General features: G+C 37.3%; 1 protein-coding gene across 32 annotated transcripts in view; it reads right to left on the reverse strand.

Annotated features, from left to right (window-relative positions):
* Positions 1-2,434: 2,434 nt before the first annotated feature.
* Positions 2,435-16,539, reverse strand: part of LOC114476328 (neurexin-1a-like) — a 294,357-nt gene continuing 280,252 nt past the window's right edge. For 23 of the 32 annotated variants that reach the window (XM_028467730.1, XM_028467729.1, XM_028467724.1 and 20 more), the window contains one exon: positions 3,908-4,212. In XM_028467730.1, coding sequence (XP_028323531.1) covers positions 3,908-4,212 — 305 coding nt within the window. Of the gene's footprint in view, positions 4,213-16,539 lie in introns of all 32 variants that reach the window. The other 9 variants (XM_028467736.1, XM_028467735.1, XM_028467721.1 and 6 more) reach the window with 1 other exon arrangement.

The following is a 16,539-nucleotide window of genomic DNA, read 5'->3' on the forward strand; positions in this document are numbered from 1 at the left end:
GAAAACATCTGCATTTTTAACCACACAGAGGACTGGTGGCAGTGCAGAGCAGTAATTCCACCTGCAATTTTCAAGCAAAGCCTCACCTCTCAGCAGATACTTACACATTTAACATACTATTTTGTAACTGATGTTAAGTTTAACACATACAGTAACAAAATGTATATTTGAATATAGAACGCGGTTACATTTCACAGGCAGTTGTTAACTGTCAGTTTTTCACCCAACGGGCAACAGAGAGAACATATTGTTCCTGCTTGAGTCAACGTTCTTGAAGGAATTCAATTCATTATCTTGTTATTTCTTACTTTGTCTGCACATGCTGTCAAAGGTCAACACTACAAGAAGTGCAATCTTTTAAAGACAGCAATGCATTTTTTGTTATTGTAATTAAATAAATGAATTTATTTTATTGCATAATTGTGACCATCACCAGACGTCCCTAAAGGCAGGCATACACTGTGCGATTTTTGGCCCATTTTCTGTTTTACTTATTCTTCTGTACAGCTCTTTGGTCAGCTGTGGTGGTTTTTAAAGTGCTTAACAAATAAAGTTAGATTGGATTGGATTACTTTATACTTTTTACTTATGATACTTAAGTATTTTCATTTTTTTTTTTTTTTTTAAACCAATTTGAATTACTTGAGCACTTCAAAATGCAACGTTGTGCTTTTACTTAGTAGATTTGTATTGTACAACTTTTACATTAAATTAGATGCTGGGTAAACTACTAAAAATATCTAACTAAACTAAAACTATGTCTTGTATTACCTTGTTTTCACTGCATTTAAATGAATAGGAATGCAGTGAAAACATTTTACATGTTTAACAAAGCAACATCATAATTGTTTTATTTCCTTTCGGTGTTGCACTTTGCTCACGGTCCTTGTCTATTCCGCTTATTGACATCAATATATCTTTTAAGCTCAGCAGATTGACTCTAATGACAAAAACAGATTCTCTGTGTTACACTGAGTATAGACGTGTGTAGATTGTGCAAGTTGCGCCACCATTTATAGGGAGATATTAATGCGAATACAGGGAATTGTAAATATCTTTCTACTTTATTGTAATTCAGTTGCGTAGCCTGGTGCAAAATGGTCTAGTGCCTGGTACCAGCTGATCCAGCTGAATTAAGTGGGTGCAACCGTGTGTGCAAAAGTACCCCTCCTTTCCTTGAGGGAGAACAAAACCTTCTGTCCAGATATTTAATAATGAAATAACTCACCTCTGGGTGTGGAGTGTATAGTGCCCAAAAAAGAGGTCACTGTATGAGCTTTAGCATTAGAACTTAAATTATCTTCCACACCATATCCCATTTACTGGTCGAAGCACATTCTGATATTTTTTAACAAGCAATGCATTTTGTTATCAGTATTCTCACATTTTTTTGGAATATCAGCATAATTTGTATTTCAAATTGTCATGTATAATTAGGTTGGGAGTACTGAATTCCCCTATGTTATATACTTTGAACTTCCAGCAGGACTTTCAGATTTCCATCTAGATAAAGAGCTACTTATCTTATTTCTCTTAGCCAAATGGAAACTCAACAAACAATGCAGCGACTTTATGCTCTACTCGAAACTTTTGTAGTGAATTCCAAGCAAGCTCATTTCTTAGTGTAAACTCTGTCAGACATGTGAGATGGTTCTGTATTGAGGAGATGGATACAGTTTAGAGAAAAACACATTTCTGTGATCCAGCATGATTAGCAAACAGGTGTTGTGGAAGACGGCCAAAAAATCCTCTCTGCCAGAAATGACTCTCAGCGAGCATTTTTTTTTTTAAATAACTTTGGATTAATGTAAAATGCTGTAAAATATTACAGGAATTAATACACTAAACATATGTAACACAAAGAATCAAACACAAGAGTTCATCAAGTAATAGCAGATCCACATAAAGTAAAAGCTCACTTTAAAAACTACCAAAAAAACACAATCAAAAGATATTCTTAGAACTATAAGATCGCCATACCAGGACTATGAAACAATATGTTTTAACTGGGCTGTTTTTATACCATTACCAAGCACACCTAAGGAGTGATTACCTGAGCTGTGAGCTTGACTACATGCAGCGTCAAGAAATGAGTATTTGACACCAGCAGAGTGGGTCATTTAGCAAGCTAATAACTATAAAGAAATCTATCAAGCTGAGAACAGTGGCTTCAAACTAAATCTTCACAGCAGCCATAGCTGTTCCCTCAAAGAAGAAACATGCTATTCCACCATAAAATACCATTGTGATTTTTAATTTATTTAGTGTCGGAAACAGGCTTCCATATAACACTGCATGAAATGATAAATTGCGAGTATTTTTAATTGCTTAAGTAAAATGTAGTTTCAGAATGCCATCACCAGAATAAAACAGGCAAACCCTACAGTGAAAAGTCTGAGGTCCATCACTGGAATAACGAGTGGCAAACAAAGACTTGATAATCATCATTTATAGTTCAGGGTCATTTTCCTCATACTCATTCAAAATACAGGTCTCCGGAAAGCAAAACTGACTGACAGAATGACAGAAAAAACACAGAACATGTTGAAATGGCGACTGATTCAAGCTATTCTCTGAGCAGTTTGTGCTGGTGGATGCACACCTTTGACAATCTTATAATACTTCAAAAACAGCAAGTTAATGTAAGTCAATGTCTTATTCCACCGTCATCGCTCAAATGCTTGGTTTTCAGGTCAGGATGGAGGAGGGAGGCAGTGTTTCTACCGGTGTCTTTAAAAGAGCGGCACAAAACCTTTGTGCAGTTTTTATGGAACGTTAGGCTTTGCATCTTCAGGAATAATCGATTTCAGGTTGGCTTTTGTATAAAAAGTATATAGGAACACATGTAAAAACAGATTGAAATTATCCAACTGAAAATAAAAAATGACGTCTTCTTAAAATCTTCTATGTCTAGCAACACTTATTAACATTTATGTTGTATTTTTGTTATTTTCAGATTTATTCCAAAATTGTTGAGGAGCAGTTATAGTTTGCATCATCTATACAACAGGCTATAAAACACCACTTTGTCACAGTCCAGAAAGCACATATAGGTGTGGTTGTACTGTATATAAACATATGTACTGTAATAACATAGCTTTGCGTGCATGGCTCCCCAATCAGCATCTCTGAGAAATCCCCCTTTGTTCTGTGGATGCTTTCACCTTTGAGTTCTCAACAGTGGAAATGAAGGCCTCCAGATTTCTATCCGGCATAATTGACATTAATTTTGGAACAGTCTTTCAAGACTATCTACAATCCTGCTCCATCTTTGCACAGCGGCAGCCAAGTCAGCCAGGTATTAGTCTTTGTTCGCTTTAAAAGCTTCTGTCAGTACTTTGGCTGATGTCCATGGGACTGTTTTCCCAAGCCTTGGTCAATGTCAGCGGGATTTTTTTTTTTTCTTTTCATCATCCGCGGGTGACTTTTGTTGGTTTTTCTGTAGAAAAAGTCCCATTAACACAAACACAGGCAATGGAAATGGAAATGTTGACTTTGTAATGCTGAATCTCCATTTTCAAAGTGCATCTGTGCTACTTCGTTTCAGGAAAAAAAAAAAAAAAAAAAGGGGTGTTCAATTACCGGTACATGGTCATGGCCAAGGAACAAGTCACATATGGGTTAATGTTCTGTTGACATGTTAGATATGGATGTAGTTTTTTTTTTTTTTTACCAGAGACATTTTTCACCAGTCTCTGTCTGGACATTTCTTTTTTTTTTCTGCATTGAAAGTTTGACTTGATAGAAAGTTGTTTTTATTCACTCCATCCTTCTTTTCCGACCGTTGTCTCATCGGAAAAAAATACTAAATAATGTTCACCTTTATTTTACTGTACACATCTTCACGCACTAATTTGTCTTTCTTGTGAATGTTACCGCTGGCCATGCAAGACCAACGTTTTGACAATCACACATAGTACTCCTTGTCCTTGTTCTTCTTGTTCTTGCTTGAGGTCTTTGCGGTGTTGACTGGTTTTTCTTTGACTATGGTGCCATTGGACTGAGCCGAGTTGCTGATGTAGTTACGACTCTCATCCACGTGGTATGAACCTTCGTCCCTGTTTCTGTATTTGTACATAGCGTACAGCAAGATGAGAATACAGAGCGCTGCTGCTGCTACGATGCCAACCACCATCCCTGTAGTGCTGCTGGATTCCCGGACGACTTCTGAGGTGTCTGGGTATCCCTTTGGTCCAGTACCTGTGGGGTTGGCTGCAAGAGATACCATGAAATGATTAGCAAAAATGCAACATTTTATTTTCACTTTGATACAAGTTTGGGCTGTGAATGAAAGCACTTTGTGTCAGTCATGTTTCAATAATGTCACACCAAACAGAAAGGCATGCAGTTTGACAATGAACAACCAAAATAAAGAGCAATGGCAAAAAGAAAAGGACACAGAGTGGAATGTTTTTCAAATTGAATCAAATCTAAAAAACTAGCCAACGCGGAAATAATCAACATTACCTAAGGTGATTATCATCATAACTTTTTTTTTTTTTAAACTCATAAAAAGCTTTTCAAAAACCCTTAGAAAATATGGTGGACATGTAAGGTTATTTAACCATGGCAAGTACATTTTACTTGACTGGTTGGGTGGTGATATTTTCAGGTCCTCAGGACACTAGTGTGGATGAATTGCCCTATATATGACTGTATAATAAAGGGTAAACAAAGTTAGGCGCTGTAGGTCAACGAGTTAACTCAATTGAGAAGGAAAACTGACAACATAACTGATGTGTGAGTGTTTTACAAAGACGCTCCAAGCTCATAACATATTGTAAAGCACAGTCATGAATGAGCCGACTGCTTTCCCCATAAATTAAATCGGCATGACTGAAAATAAACATCAGAGAGACATAATTCTTGTACTGACTCAGCAAATTTAGCCAAAGGCTGTCCCTACTTTTGTTCTGAAATGATGCCATTCAATCTAGTGTATTCTGAAACATCCCATACACCCCCGACATTATTCAGTCTTCCTAGCAAAGCTCTCTCTGTGTGTTTTTGCGGCAGTCATCATTTCTGTTGAAGCCCTTTTTGTTGCATATGTAAATAGAATTCATGCTAGCATTTTGATAGGAAGTAGGCTAATCTTTGTGGTTTAGATTTGAGGTGGAAACAAGTTTTCTATTGGTGAACTTCTTTTAAACAGACCGGCCCAAGTGTGTGACCTGTTGACCACAACAATCAAAATCAACACAGGTAAATTCAAGTATACCATGTCAGTTCTATTTGCACTAGACAAGCATAGAATAGCCTCTGGTCTTGGTTCACGAGCAGACTGGTTTAATATCAAAAAGGTTCGCTCTTTATCTCTTACTCCATTCTAGCTTTTGTGGTTGTGTCAACTGACAAGACTTTTTATTCACCTTCATCGCCCTGTTTACATGTGAAAATGTACATTATTATATTTGTAGTTGGGATAGAAGGACGTGTGGCTCACATCAATTCCCATAAGCAAATCGTAGTTTTACTTTTAATACACAATAATTTGGTTGATTAACGTTAAAGTTAAAATCACTTAAAAATCTCTGACGGCTTTGGAGGATACAGATTTGAAGTGTCAGAGTCTTCATGAGAAAATGTTAAAACGTCTGCTGATGTTCAAGAAACAATTGTTAATTGTATTCTTCATTGTGACATATCTCAGGCTGTGAGTCAAACGCCTACTACAGTAAGTGCACCTGCTCTGACCTTCACTTCTCTAATAGCGCAGAATTAACGACATTTCTGCCAGACACAGAATAATACTGAAATTTGAAACACCTTCATGACTGTTTATACAGATTCTTACACATATGGCACTTCTTGTCATTAATGCGCGCTGGATACTGGTTGTAAAATGTTAGAGACTAGCGAAAACGAAAAACACAGTAAATCTTCTATACCTTAGTATATTTTATAGCTTCCGTCAAAAATCACAGTATATCTCAGGAATCCACAAACCTAATACTTCTTTTGAAAGATAAAACTTTTACTCTTTTCTCTTTTACAATTTCAAATGAAAATGCCTTAACAAAAAACTAATCATTAAAAACATCAACTACTCCAACTTTTGTTTAATTCTGTTAATGTTTCAAGTAAATATAGCATTTTTTTTTACTTCCACATTGGTGTGAAAACGTAAAAAAGGAAGAAAGGAACTAACGTAGGAATAAAGTGATAAAAAAAAATCTTCCTGCTTTGATCTTGGCCTGTCAGAATAATGATTCCATGGGAAGGGCTGAATAAATTCTGTTTCCATAGTACAAAAATAAAAATGTTTCGACATAAAAAATTCATAGAAATCCTGCAAGACTGAAAATGGTCCTCTGATTCCACATCCTTGTATTGATGAATAAAAAAATAGTTATCATGAACATAGATGGTTGAATAGTCTATTTTAGTCACCCATATACTGTATTTAGGGGTTTTGATCTAACCCTTACAGGGTAGGTTGAGAACACATTAATCACGATTAAACAAAGCCAGTTAGCGAGCATAAAAGTTTACTTGTGATTTTGCCATGATACGAAAGCTTTTGAGCACAAAGGGAATACTTCTTTAATACTGTCTATGCAAGTAATATATTGTTTAAGTTTTGCATCCATGCAGATTGTTGACAGCTTTATAGGAGCCTTAGGGATTTTTCCAAAAATCCATTACAAAATGGGTAAGAAATTCTCAGTCTTTGCCACAAGTAACGAGCTATAATTCACCTCAATGGTTGCAAAAGCCACTGAACTTTCTTCTATTACAAAATCATCTTCTGTTGCTTTGAGTCAAACCTAAGAAACTAAATTCATGCTTCAATCGTTCCCTCTCTATTGGTGATTATCAGTGGGACATTTTTCCAGGTCTGAAAGGGTTACCGTTGTGTTTTGAATTATTTTAGGCATCTCTTCGTTAAAGCAGAAACGTTTGGCAATATTGCTACTTACTGGATGAAATATGTCACTTGTCAGTTGCTTTTAATCAATGAGGATAATTGTTTCCATCCCTACCATAGCTGACAGCATGTTTGATTAATATCGTCCGCTTTGTGGATACTTGGGTAGACACTGCTTTGAGTGACTTTATATTACCTATCGGAACATACAGACAACATTTCCCATTTGAGGCATATTGGTCATGCTACACTAATGGGCACAAAAAAGTGTCAACTGTAAAGGGCAAAAGTTCTCAGAGCTGCGTGTCACAAGAGATTGGAGTCACTGTTACTTTTCATTGACATGTTTTCCTCCATGCTTAGATTGACCAGTGGCCTAAGTAAGCTTCCAATGCCAGCAGACATTTAAGGACAAGCAGAGAGTACCACTCGAGGATTGAGTGTGACTGAGCGTTGCAACAGATTAGCTTTGCTTGTGACAAGCCCACTTATCCCTGCAGACAGGTGTGAAGAGCGCTCTCGCCTTATGGGTAAAAGCCATTGGGTGACACAATGCAGCACTAGTAAGGTATTGTTCTGTTTTTAACGGCAAAGGCACTTCTATATTAGCTACTGTATGTATCTTTTGTTATGGGTCAAAATGATAAAGTGAACATGACAAAATGTTGATATAAGTCAAGGCTCTCATTAGCCACGGTTACATTATGTTTTTTTTTTTTTAATTCGGAAGTAATTATTCGGAATTAAAGTGTTCAGCTTTGTGTTTACTTGGAAATAGTTATTACGAATCGAGGTTTACATGAAAAACAGTTTTATTCTGTTTTATTCAATTCCACTTTAGGTCTGAGGGTTCGGAAGGATTCTGATTGGACCGTGGGCAAATGTGACATATCACGTCTATCGGGATAAAACACAACACACCTTTTTGGCTACAACATAAAAGACAACATAATAGGAAATTGTTTTCACTTTTATTGTGATTGTAGTTTTGAAGCAGCAGCTTGACAATAACGGTTTCACTTTGGTCAGCTGAGCAGGAGAAGAGAGATAGAAGTCTGAATTTTGGTCAATCAAAGCCATTGGTTAATACAACAGCTTTTCTATCTCCACTCTACAGGACATTGAGTTAAAAATGAACTTTATAATGATCTGTGCGTCATTAGTGAAGCTCTGTGGGTCTGTTGCTTCTTGCTACGATAAAGCCTGTTCCTTTTGCCAATGTTCGTGTGTGCATTAATGGTTAATGCTTCCGTCCATCCACTCTTTTCACTATATCCATGTCTTTTCGGGCTCTTATTAAATAAATAGTCTCGGCTTCAGTCCGGGTGGCCATCTTGGACTATGTCATCACAACCGCGTCATCGTGAGAAGTCGAGCATGCGTAGAACGACCGGAAATAAATTAAATCAGAATTAAGTATTAACTCGATAGAGGAATTATTTAATTTGGAATTCATATCAAAATAAACCAGCCACCTAATTCAGATTTAAGTTTCATTCGGAATTACATTTGCATTTGGTATTAAGTGTTTACAAGGTCAGTTTAAAGAGGATTTATTCTGAATTAAAGGGGAATTAAAGCTCCCATGTACACATGGCCATTGCAGCATTTGAGGGTTTATGCAAGAACTCGCAGAGCTCCTGCAGAGAGGGAGGATGTGGGGCATCTCTGCCACTCTATCAGAAGCCAGCCACTGGAAATGAAAAGTAGAGGGAGTCTGATTGTACAATGTTGGTCACTGAAAAGAAATACCACTTTAAGCACTTAACTGTGTTATTTTTGTTTGTCTGGATCTGTTGATTGGCTCCCTGTTGTCTACATTCACACAGAGACTTAAAGCCAAGCCTTCAATCAACAAAGTACATACATATATATTGATACAAATAAATGACTATACAGATTTTCTTCAAGCATTTAAAACCATAACTGGATTTGTGGGAGATTTGTTACCATACTGACATCATTCAGGTCTTGTCTGTGATTACCATCACTTATCACAGCTCATTAGAGTCGATTTAGACACAGCAGTGTCTATAATATTGTCACCTGAGAGTCTAATGGACTATCTGCTATACATGCACAGCTCATTTGTTTTACATGCACCCTGGTCCTCTTTCACTGAAGTTGGGTAATGTGACCGAAATAAGACTTCATAAGGAACTGCGTGAAATGCATCTGCCTGTCTGCTCATTAGCACCACATGTCCATCACCTCAAAATGACGGCACAAACTTAGAAAGAAATAGCACCTGAAACAAGTGTTTAGAATGATGGCTGCTCATATAAGCTCTACTCAAGCGTACCCAAGGGTAAAATCAGACACAGGGAAAATGACCTTAAAGCAGTGCCTAGCTTCATGCCATCATAGCAGGGGTTCACTTACAAAGCGATAGAGGTAAACTCAGGGGGGGTTAACTTTTGAAGGATGGCAGTTCTGTACAGGCTGCCAGAATAACTTTCTCCTCTCTATGTCATCCCAGAGTGGGAGTTAAATTACAGTATCATTCTCAGACGATCATAAAGTCCTTGCTGCTTTATTTACAAGGACGACAGTAAATGCTTTGAAGCATCAGTCACTAATCCCTTAACATTGCAAAACATTTCACATGAAAAGAAAAGAAATCTCAAATAAGATTGATCTCAAATTTGTGACCTTAAAATAGATTGTTTTTTAAACAAAATAAACTTTTTAAAATTGCCTTCCAGGTTCTGCTGATAGGGGTCTGTTTTTTTAAAACATCTTTTCTCCCAATTCCGTCTGAACTGTTTATAAACAATAAAGGTACAGGTCCATATCTGAAATGTACCAGCACTTGGAACATGTCATTTAAGAATTTACAAAAATGGCTGATGTGATTCCCCTTGTTTTTGCCTCACTTCTTTTTGCCACATGCTCTTGTAAAGAGAGATGGGTTGAAAGATTTCACACTGTCAAATGGGATTGGAATAAATGGCCCTCTTAAAAGGCGATTTTTCCTCATTAGTGTGTGTTGTAAGGGTTCATTTGTTTGGTAATTTGTTACAGGGTGAACAGGTTGATGAGGGCCATTGATGAAAGAGTGACAGGGCCGTGTTACCGCCGAGTGTGTGTGCTTGTGTGTGTGTGAGACGTAATGAAGCAACTACAACAACTCACTCAAGATACATTGAACAGAGGAACTGGGCTCAGCCTTTCAATTTGTCAAAAGAGCTGTGCTGTACAGACTTGAGTCCGTTTTGTAATTTAAAAAACAGGACGAGGGAAGAATTGTGTAAAAAAAAGCGATATGAGCTATTTTAAAGGAGAAAATTTAAAAGAATCTCTGACTTTTGTGGACTTCAAGCAACAACGTGAGAAGAACAGGAAGCATATTTGATAGCTTTAAGGTTTAAAGGTTAGGCTGTGATTTGCTTTGAGGGCAACTTGTGGCCTTTTTGACAGGCTTTATGATGCATTGTTGTCATTCGGCCAGATTAGTGTTATACATCTTTTTTCTATTTCCCATATCCTGCCATAACTGCAAGCTGTCAGAGACATCATGCACGTACATCAGTCAAGACAGGTCACTGTATAAACAGCAGAAAGGCCAAACACATTTATTTAATCCCTCCTCCTGCATTCATTATTGGAGTGCCTTCAAGAAGAGATGTGAGCCATCCTGTACTTGTGACATGCTGGCAGTGTGAGTTTGAAGTGGCTCAGCTCATGGTGATGGAAGATGATGAACTGAGGCTCGAGTGAGCATGAAATGAATTAGAAATGACTAAAACAGGTGTTTGATTAAACCTAATGAAAGGTATAGAGCAGTTTAAGCCTTTCAATAGAAAATGTACAGATGAAAGTAGAGGTTTAATCACATTTGGCTCTAGCACAGGTGTGGAGTTAAGCTTGCAAAGTTTTTTAGTCCTGTGGTGTATATTTTTTATCCAAAGTAAAAGCTGGACTTAAAAAACTGTAAAGTAATACAGACTATTGCATCAACATGATATAGTTAAAATCTTAATCTTTAAATTTGAAATAGTGGTTGGCAGAGGAGAGAAAAGTGAAATATTCATTGATTTTTCATTCATTATTCTGACGAGCTTTATTCTACACAAATCACCTTTGGCGTTTTGCACTGGCCAATAATTTTCATTGGTAAAAAATTAAAAAATAAAGAACCATTTGTAATGCAATCAACATTCTTTTAAACACATCTGTTGTTTAAACGTGTATACTAGGGCTGCACAATTTTGACTAAAAACCTAATTGAGGTTTTTCGGGCCGATATTGCGATTGCGATTCGATTTTTGCGATTTTTATATTTGATACGTTTAAATGCGCAAACTGCTAAAATGATGAGTGAAGGAAGTCATGTTACTTGTAGACTGTCAAACAACATAATAATCTACTTTCAAAAATATTTGGTTTTATGTGGACAGCGCCCTCTTCTGGAGCAATCACAGAGCGTCTGTCTAAACACTTTAGGATCTGTTTTATAGAAACTCACACCTTTTATCTGTTCCAGCTGAATCTGAGATGTCAAGGCTCCACCAGTCTGATTGGTGAACATCACTCAAACGCCAGAGACAGAAGAAAAAAACCTCAGCTGTTTGAGGTTACGTTATTGCAGTAGTCAAAACCTTAATTGCGATTCGATATCAATAAACCTTGCAGCCCTAGTGTATACAATAGCTTTGAGTTATTTGGATCTGTTGCATGACCAAGCTTCTATAAAAATAATGATATCGCTCACAAGCCCTTAGTGACTTTTAATAATATCATAAGTGACCTTTGTCTGAGAACTTTTTCTTCTATTTTCTTGGGTTCAGAAAGCCTTTCATGCTCTATTTAGAGTTAGACACTTTGTATTAGCATCAATGTCAGGAAACCTAAAAGATATATGAAATAAAAATAAAAATAATTGAAAATATAAATATAGTGAGATCAGTAAAAAGAAAGACTGACAGTATGTGTGAAATCCTGTTTCCCCGAAAGAACAGACGTCATTTAAAAAAGGATGCCGAGCCTGGGATGGTATAATCATCCGAGAGAGAGAGGAAAAATACCATCTGATTGTTTGCATACAAAGGCAAATGTATGGTTTATTATAATCACATCTATGTGTTTTGAGGAGCTCAGATCATGTATTTAGATGATCGTATCTCAAAGACATTTTCCTCTGGAAGTGTTTTATCATTTGAAGATTCATCTGTGCCGGGAGAGTCTGTTGGTAAGGTTGTTTGACATCGTATTGAGTGAAGAGAAAAATGAACATAGAAACTTCCAGCTGGGTATGATTGAATAACCCATTAAATGCAGGCAGTGACCTCTTAAGCCAACACAGTGCTCCTAATGTTTCATTAATCTTTCCTCTTCTTTAAAACAATAATTTACTGTCATTTGTTTCCTTCCCGGCTGGAAGCGAGGCCATTCGTGAAAAGAGAGTATTCATTTGTTGTTTGATTTATTGGTTTTACTCGATGTATTGTTTCCCAAACCATACATTAAATCTAATGGAACAAATGTCAGCGACATTAGTAGCTGTTAAATGCTTTAGGATAGAAAAAAAAATTAAAAATGAAACGCAAGATGTAAGGAGGAAACTAGAGATAATTAACCTTAACCCGCCCAATGGCAATCAACAGAGAAGAGCTACTAAAGCTGAACATAATGGCACCACATTGTATTTATTTATTTATTTTTATTTAGAAAGCTGCATATATTAGAAGGCTGCTGGTATGAATTTATATTGGACCAGGATCCTTTTTTGCTGCCTCTTGCATTATTAACAATACTCGAAAAGGAGAAAAATCAAGGTGCAAACCCATAAAGGATAAACATGAAGCTGGTGCCAACAAGGCTATAGAAATTCTGTTTGTGCATTAAAAAAAAAAAGTAAAAATCCAACGCTGGGATCAGAGAAGTGTGTATTCTGTCAGAGAGCAGTAAGCTTCAGCTACTTTTGTTTCATTATTCATTCATGATAGCACGCAAAGGGGTTTATTTCTGAAAAAAAAAAAACAATTAAAACTCTGTATGTCAATAAAATGAAAAAATAAAGAACCTGACTAAAACTGTAATCAGTTCCGGTAGAAAAAGTCCCTATCATGACGTTAGGCACAATGACTTATACACCAAAGCAAGCCAAATCTATGATAAGTAGCTTATTGAGGTTCAACGCACATTTCTCGACCATGTGTTCCTCAGGTCAAGTTTTGATGTGTTGTGGTGGTATTTTCCCTCATGAAAATGACGTAATGGGTGTACAGAGTTCAAGGCCTACTGGTGACCCATGCTTGACTGACTGTGTTTTAGCCCTGTCACGGACTGATAAAGTGTCCAAGTTGTCCCACTTCTGGCACATGAGGTTGTTGGGGCAAAATTCATATATCATATATTTGCATGCGATAATCTGTGTGCCTGCATATAAAGTGTGTCAAATTGGACATTCTGTTCTTCTCTTTGTGCTTATCTGTCTCTGTGACTGTCATAGATAAACATCCTGGCACCGGGCATCTAAGACCATTGATAAGGAGGTCCTTTTCACCTAGCAAGATATAGTGGTGACTCACAGCTTCCTCACCCCCTCCCATCTTCATTATTCCTCCATCCTTGTCATCCTTTTTCTCTCTGCCCCCTTCTTTTTTTCTCCACCTCCTTGGAGCTATAAAATATATGATTATGAAAACACGGAACGAACTCCTGAAGCAAAGAACACTCCCGGTGGGGGTTTGGGTTTGGGGGGGGGGGGGGGGTAAATTGACCTCGTGGGGGGAACCGCTATTTAGGAGCTTCCCTTTCTTACGATGCAGGACAATTCATGGGCTTTCCCTCGACCACCACATCATCCTGGACTTGCTGAAACATTATGGGTAAATTTTGATGAGAATTCTGTTTTCTTTTGTTTCTCACAATGCAAAAGAATATTTGATTTTCAATGAGCTGCCTCATGTCTTATTTTGTAGTACATTTTTTTTTTTTTTTTTTTTTTTTTTTTTTATAAAGGGTCATCCTCTTTTTTATGCATTAACATTGCAGAGCAAACAGACTTAGTTTTTATTAAAGTTATGGACAAAAATTGCCGTAACAAAAGTCAAGCATCCGGAATCGGATTATTATTAAATGCCACATTTTAGTCCTTCAGGGTGAAGTACAGTACATCAGGTAAAATTATAAAGCAACACTTCTGAATTTAAGGTGACCAGAATAATTCAAATCTTAAAAATTACGAGAAAAAATGGCATGGTAGCAGTCGTCAATCAACAGCCCACATGGCACGAATGAAATGAAGGTAAGAAGGAGATATCCGTTATTCTGACCACATGCAGCTCTCCAGCAACATTGCCCAATAATTTTCTCCTTTGGGTTCAGTATTAAAAAAATAATTTGTGCTTGGGGATTTTGAAGGACTCTGGCTAGCCTATTTTCACACATTCAAGTCTACATCAATAAGTTCTGCAGAACCCTGTCGTCACCCTTCATACTATCTTTGAAATGAACAAACTATTTCTGCAGTTCGAGTGATTATGAAAAAATGACGCGGTTCTTACAGTATTTGCATTCAGTCTCCTTTTCCCCCTCCTATTTTAGGGATGCAAATTCTTACAAAATCCTAAAGTCTCCCGCATCCTTTAGTATGCTTGTTAACTCCCATTACATGTATCATAAATACACTTGCATCATTATACGAGAGTACCTGTCAAAGTCACTGCATTATGAATCCTTGGTCATCCATGCTTCCAAACAACCCTCCCATTACAGATCAGATATGTTCCAGCATCATGGGCCTATGGATTCCTAGGTTTTCTGAACAAGAGGGGAGGATTCAATTTGCTGCAGTGTGATCTAATCTGAAACCTTCTGGGTGATAAACTCTGTTGGTCTGCTTGCTTACATGGTGTCAGGAAGTAAGAGTAATAAACCTTGGTAATTTTACCTGATTCATGTCATCGGGTGGCGGATAGCATTTTCTAAGCAAGGGCAGCATGAGCTGACCTTGGACCACAAATATCTCAAGTAATAGTCTGTTTTAAAGCTCACCTTATGGATTCATTGAAGCCCCAGCGCTATCCTACTGTGAAGCTCGACATAGGGAGCCATTAGACATATGTGAAACACAATGCCTCTGCATTGCTGCACTATCAGATATCACAAGGTGACAACATCTATCATTGGTGTAATTAAAAAGCCTGGTGTAAACTAATAGTTCGTCAGTAAGAATCTCTGCAGTTCTTTAAAGGTAATGCTAGTGTCTAAAATGTACTGAGCATCGACATTATTCTGAGTGTAGATATTAATCAGGATAAGGTGTTAGACAGCAGCCACCATGGGGACCACAGCTCTGGTGTCAAATCCTCTTCAGTGAGCACAGAAGGAGAGGGATACTCTGCACTGGGATAGTGCGTCCCTGAGCATCACACAGTTCGCAGCTGATGTTTTGGCAGATGCCCTTGTCAAAACTATCATAGTGCAAGCTGCTGGTGAGATTCAGTATGCAGCTCAATCTCTTGTGTGCGGTATTTGTGAGAGGTAGCAGATGTATATTGGAAGTACCTATTGTGATGCCGCCCAAAGGGGGTATCACTTTAATGTGGCGTATGAGAATCGAAGGAAAAAGAGTGAGTGGAAAAAGCTAATCTAGCTGGTGGAGGGCCAGACGAGCAGGAAGAGAGACAGACTAGAACGTTGATAGTGATTGCTGTGGGGCAGACATTAATTTGGAGAGGGTTTTATGACCACATGATGATCAATAGCACATTTAGTTGGTGCGGGGGCCTTGGGTCTAGACTTAATTGTTATCTGTGCTTCTCATCACATCACGATGCATTGGAAAAAGCTTTCATTCAATGGCCGACACTTAAGATGAACCTAAATCCAATTCATGTGTTGCTAGGTGAGTAAAAAAACAAGTTTGAATAGTTAGAGTTTGATATCTTGTTTATCTTGAATGCACAGACCTGATCAACACAAATGTGCACAAGCTAATCGATGAATATAAACCTATTTTGGATACAAAGATTATTGAACACTGTTTAGACAAAGAGAGATAAACTGCCTTCAATCAAGGTAAAATGTATTAATAAAGACCGAAAAAGAGCCCTCACAGCGTAAACCAAGCACCACATGTCCTCTTTGCCGGATATTCACAGTTCTCATGGTACCATGATCATTCACACTTTTAAGACTTGGAATAAATTTATATCCCTGTTAATGACCATACAGCAAGCAAGAGTATCTCCATTTTTTTTATTTATTTTTTTTATTGCAATCAAATTTGCAACACCCATTCTGATGACTCTATGTGAGGTAATTGAACAACCAACCAGACGTAACTGAGTCAAATTTCATAAAATGTGGTCAATTATGAACAACAATATGAATTTTTGAAAATGTGTCAATGACGAGAAATACACATTTTTAAATTTTTGAAATTGATCCAGAATCACCATATTGTTCTGGATTCCCTCCAAAATTTGATGGCGTAAGGTTTATGTTTGATCATAATTTTGTCAAATTCCATTTAGTACTTTTGATGTAATCCTGCTAACAGACAAAGAAAAAAATAAATGTCTGTTCAAATACGACCGCCTTGGCGGAGGTAATAAATTCTCTACCCATATGGCTTTCCTTAAAAATACACATACAAATTTTAAGTTAAGGGTAGCATCATTTTTGTCCATGTCGTGTGTGTGTGTCTTATTTATTGT

This window comes from Gouania willdenowi, chromosome 15 (genome assembly GCF_900634775.1).
Source record: "Gouania willdenowi chromosome 15, fGouWil2.1, whole genome shotgun sequence".
NCBI classification, from domain to species: domain Eukaryota; kingdom Metazoa; phylum Chordata; class Actinopteri; order Blenniiformes; family Gobiesocidae; genus Gouania; species Gouania willdenowi.